At 44.3% G+C, this 5,296-nt stretch overlaps 1 protein-coding gene across 1 annotated transcript; it reads right to left on the reverse strand.

Moving 5' to 3' along the window:
* Positions 1-3,346: 3,346 nt before the first annotated feature.
* Positions 3,347-4,442, reverse strand: LOC125492780 (uncharacterized). Its single transcript, XM_048635501.1, has 2 exons — positions 4,145-4,442; positions 3,347-3,915 (listed from the first exon to the last, which is right to left on the reverse strand). The coding sequence occupies exons 1-2, from the start codon at positions 4,440-4,442 to the stop codon at positions 3,347-3,349; spliced, it is 867 nt and encodes a 288-aa protein (XP_048491458.1).
* Between the last annotated feature and the right edge of the window lie 854 nt (positions 4,443-5,296).

A 5,296-nucleotide genomic window follows, 5' to 3' on the forward strand; every position in this document is an offset into this window, starting at 1 on the left:
AAAGCGATTATAGTAATCAGGAACAAATTATTTTGGTCCTTAGACGACGCCATATAGGTCGCTCGTCTGCTTTTCCAGGCTGCGACTGCCTTCAAATTTCTCATAGAACTTGTTGACAAGGGTGGAAAAATTGCCAATGCTATCGGGCTTCAGGGATCCAAGTCATTTGAGGGCAGGACCGGTGAGAGTGGCTCCGAAAGACTTGCACATACTGGCTTCCACTAGGTGCCAAGGGATTGACGCTTGCCAAATCCGCTGCTTGTACTGGGCGACATGCTCACCTGGATCAGTCGAACCATCATAATTAGCGACAAGGACGGGCAAATTCAGCTTCTTGGGGAGTACGGCTTTCGAGATCCTCTCTACGAAGGAGATTCTGCATAACCGTCATGATGCTCTACGATGCTTGGCGTTGGAGCTCCAGGGAGCTGGGACATAAGCTTCATGAGACGCATATTCTGCCTTTCGATCAGGATCATGCGCTTCGCCATGAAATCTGCTTCTCCCCCACCAGGATTCTCTTCTGCGTCATTGGAGGGTTCTTCGTCTTCGAGCTCTGTGTCATTTTTGGATTCGGCATTATCTGAATCAGAAAGATCATGCACAAGAGGAATGTCGTTCATATTGGCACGACGCAGAACCTTTGAGGCTTTGGATGACGCCAGCTCCTTTTGCAACTTTAGAATATTTTCTTGCGACGATGAGAAGTCAGTGGTTGGTCGCTCATTCGCTAGCTTCATTTCGAGCATCTCTGCCATCATTTGGTCGTATAGCCTCTGCATATCATCGAGACTTGGTGTTTCTCCCATTTGATGGATTTTGGACAGTAGGTTATCTGGTTATGCCCCACGGTGGGCGCCAAACTGTTTATGCTAAAATTTGCCTCTTATTACAGAATTAAAGTTTGGGACACTTTAACCAGATTATGTATATGTCAATGCAAGGAATGAATGCGAAAAAGGGGGGTCAAAGGGATGAACACACAAAGATGATGACGCGGAAAACCCCAATGAAGGTGGGTAAAAATCGCGGGTGGATATGGATCCACCAATCTACTATCGTTGACTGTCATTACAGATTAGTGACAATCGTTCTACCTTATGTTTTCTTTTTCTCTTAGTACAAAAATGTTCAGGAGTCTATTCTAATGATATTCCTCTTGCTTTTGTATGTTCTTTGTCGTATCTTTCTACTTTGGCTTTTTTTAATTCAATGCACTATTTAATTCCTAGATCATTACAATGGTAACGGTGCCTTGATTATAGGAGATCCTCCTAACCAAGCTCCCATGACAAAATCTTCTTTCCTTCTTTACGTAATTTATTTCCATCAACGGCTATCTTGGCTGAATAAATGCCGCGCTGAACTCCTTCCTTTTTTGGACAATCAGTTACGGGTTTTAGATGACTTGGTCTTCGCGTCCTCCCGTCGCGTCTTAGTGTCATAGTCACTAAGTCAACATGTCAATGTCATCCTGTAAAAAACATCCATAACAATACCCTAATAACTTTCCTGCAGACACTCCAAATGAACATTTAGTGGGATTTAATTTCATGCAATACCTTCGCAGGACGTCGAAAGCTTCCGTCAAATGTTGGACGTGGTCGCTTGATTGTTTTGATTTGACGAGCATATTGTCTATATATACCTCCATGGTGTCACCCAATTGTTCTTTGAACATCTGGTTGACCAATCGTTGGTTGGTGGCACCTGCATTTTTCAAACCAAAAGGCATAACCTTATAATAATATATACCTTTGTTAGTGACGAACGTTGTCTTTTCCTGATCGTCCGGATGCATCAATATTTGATTGTACCCAGAATATACGTCTATGAACGTCAAGAGCTCGTGCTCATGGCCTGCCGTCGCGTCAACCATTGCGTCAATATGAGGGAGAGGGAACGGATCCTTGGAACACGCTTTGTTCAAGTCCGTGAAGTCTATGCAGACTCTCCACTTCCCGTTCTTCTTGCTCACGACCACGACTTTGGCTAGCCAGTCCGGGTATTTTACTTCACGGATTTTTCCAGTGTCAATCAGCTTTTGGACTTCGTCATTGATGATTTGGTTCCTCTCGGGCGCGAATTGGCGTCTTTTTTGCTTTACCGGCTTGTAGTCGGGATCGACGTTGAGTTTATGTGTTATGACGTCGGGACTGATTCCTGTCATATATTCATGGGACCAAGCAAAACAATCTTAATTAGCCTTTAAAAAATCAATTAACTGACCTCGTATTTCCTGCGACAGCGTCACTCCGATTCGAACGACATGATCGACGATGGACGGATCGAGCATCACTTCATCCACGTCCTTCTCACTGGGTGCATCGGGCTCTGATCCACCCTTTAATTGCTAGATGGCTACCTTTGGAGGTTTGAGCGACGAGCTATAACATTCTCTTGCGGATTTCTGCTCGCCCTTTATTTCTTGGTCGCCCCACTTAGTTGGGAACTTCAACGTCTAATGATAAGTCGACGGGACGGCCTTCATCTTGTATATCCATGGGGTCCCGAGGATGATGTTATATCCTGACGGGCAATCCACGACGTTTAATCTGTTCGACAAGTTGACGCCTTTGGCTAACGTTGGCAACGTGATCTCTCCGACAATGTGTTGTGTTTCTCCGCTGAAACCAGCTAAAACAGTAGATTTTTAAGTAATATCTGTATCACACAATCCCATACCTTCGAGGGCGCTTTTGAATATGATAATAGCCGAGCTGCCCCCATCGACCAATAACTCGTTCAACAGGCAATTACTGACAGTCAAGGATATGACTAGTCCATCATGGTGCTTACGTCGCATACTCATCGTCGTCGAAGGTAATTGCCATTGCTTCCAATTTTCATTCTTCTGTCGACCTGCAAGATTTAAAAACGGCGGACGAGGGGGTGCCCTCTCTTGCTAGCCTTTTGGCTGCGGAGTATATTACTCCACACACGTCAGATCCACCACAAATTACATTAATTACCTTTACGTGCGTCGGTGATGCAGACGGGACGGACTGTTCAGGGTTTCTCTCAAAGGATGCTTGGCCTTTGTCGCTTAGGAGATCCTTGAGATGTCCCTTATTGAGTATGAATGCGACCTTCCGTCGCAATGCAATGCACTCCCCCGTCTTACGGTCGTGATCATGATGGAACCGACACCACTTCGTTTGATCGTTTGCGCCTCTAGTCGGTCACTTTTCCTTGGCCAACGGACGGGTGCCCCGATTTTGGTTAAGTCATTTACGACGCCTCCGACATCGACGGAGAATCCATAAGAGTCGAGATCTGGGAAGGATGGTGACTCCGTCCTCGCGCCATTACTTGCATCATTGACAACGTCAGTAACATTGTTTACCTAATTTGAACGACTGTATGGATGATTTCGCCAGTTATTCTTCTTGGGGACGAAAGCCTTCGGGTCATTAGGATTTTCTGGCGCACGACGCGTTGATATGGTATTGAGGATGGCATCATCTTCCTCCAGCCTCATCTGTGCTAATGCTCGTGATTTGACTTCCTCGAACGTTTGACATGGATACTTCGTCAGACGGTTGTAGAGTTTTGGTCGCAGAATTAGACCTTTCCTGAAACATTCAATAGCAATTTTAGTATCAAGATCCTTAATGCTAATCATCTCTTTGTTAAAGCGATTATAATAATCGCGAACAGATTCTTTTGGTCCTTGAACGATGCCATATAGGTCGCTCGTCTGCTTTTCCAGTCTGCGACTGCCTTCAAATTTCTCGTAGAAGTTGTTGACGAGGGTGGAAAAATTGCCAATGCTACCGGGCTTCAGGGATCCAAGCCATTTGAGGGAAGGACCGGTGAGCGTGGCTCCGAAAGACTTGCACATACCGGCTTCCACTAGGTGCCAAGGGTTTGACGCTTGCCACATCCGCTGCTTGTACTGGGAGACATGCTCACCTGGATCAGTCGAACCATCATAATTAGCGACAAGGATGGGCAAATTCAGCTTCTTGGGGAGTATGGCTTTCGGATCCTCTCTACGAACGGAGATTCTGCATAACCGTCAGGATGCTCTACGATGCTTGGTGTTGGAGCTCCAGGGAGCTGGGACATAAGCTTCACGAGACGCCTATTCTGCCTTTCGATCAGGATCATGCCCTTCACCATGGGATCTGCTTTCCCCCACCAGGATTCTTTTCTTCGTCATTGGAGGGTTCTTCGTCTTCGAGCTCTGTGTCATCTTTGGATTCTGCATTATCTGAATCAGAAAGATTTTGCATAAGAGGAATGTCGTTCATATTGGCACGACGTCGAACCTTTGAGGCTTTGGATGACGCCAGCTCCTTTTGCAGGATTTGAATCTTTTCTTGCGACGATGAGAAGTCAGTGGCTAGTTGCTCATTAGCTTGCTTCATTTCGAGCATCTCTTCCCTCATTTGGTCGTATAGCCTCTGCATATCATCGAGACTTGGTGTTTCTCCCATTTGATGGATTTTGGACAGTAGTTGATCTGGTTATGCCCCACTGTGGGCGCCAAACTGTTTATGCTAAAATTTGCCTCTTACGACAGAATTAAAGTTAGGGACACTCTAACCAGATTATGTATATGTCAATGCAAGGAATGAATGCGAAAAAGGGGGATCAAAGGGATCAACACACAAAGATGATGACGCGGAAAACCCCAATGAAGGTGGGTAAAAACCGCGGGTGGATATGGATCCACCAATCTACTATCGTTGACTGTCATTACAGATTAGCGACAATCGTTAGAGCTTATGCTTTCTTTTTCTCTTAGTATAAAAATGTTCAGTAGTCTATTCTAATGATATTCCTCTTGCTTTTGTATGTTTTTTGACGTATCTTTCTACTTTGGCTTTTTTTTAATTCAATGCACTATTGAATTCCTAGATCATTACAATGGTAACGGTGCCTTGATTATAGGAGATCCTCCTAACCAAGCTCCCATGACAAAATCTTCTTTCCTTCTTTACGTAATTTATTTCCATCAACGGCTATCTTGGCTGAATAAATGCCGCGTTGAACTCCTTCATTTTTTGGACAATTAGTTACGGGTTTTAGACAACTTGGTCTTCGCGTCCTCCCGTCGCGTCTTAGTGTCATAGTCACTACGTCATCATGTCAATGTCATCCTGCAAAAATCAGCCATAACAGAAGGGTCTTAAACAAAAATAGCAACATGTATAGCGTTATGACAGCATTTCAGTCTTGAGTCTTTACATTTAAGTCTATACACAGAATTAACATAATTTTCTACCAAAAAATTATTCATATATAACATTTTCAACAATTTTACATATATAGCATACAAAAAAAGAAA

The sequence above is a fragment of the Beta vulgaris genome, chromosome 8 (assembly GCF_026745355.1).
Source record: "Beta vulgaris subsp. vulgaris cultivar EL10 chromosome 8, EL10.2, whole genome shotgun sequence".
NCBI lineage: Eukaryota > Viridiplantae > Streptophyta > Magnoliopsida > Caryophyllales > Amaranthaceae > Beta > Beta vulgaris.

Excerpts from the sequence above, each read along its gene's own strand:
- LOC125492780 (XM_048635501.1), bottom strand. The coding sequence starts at position 4,442 with ATGGGAGAAACACCAAGTCTCGATGATATGCAGAGGCTATACGACCAA. Across the intron at positions 3,916-4,144 it reads TGACGAAGAAAAGAATCCTG|GTGAGCATGTCTCCCAGTAC; the intron begins GTGGGGGAAAGC and ends CGACTGATCCAG.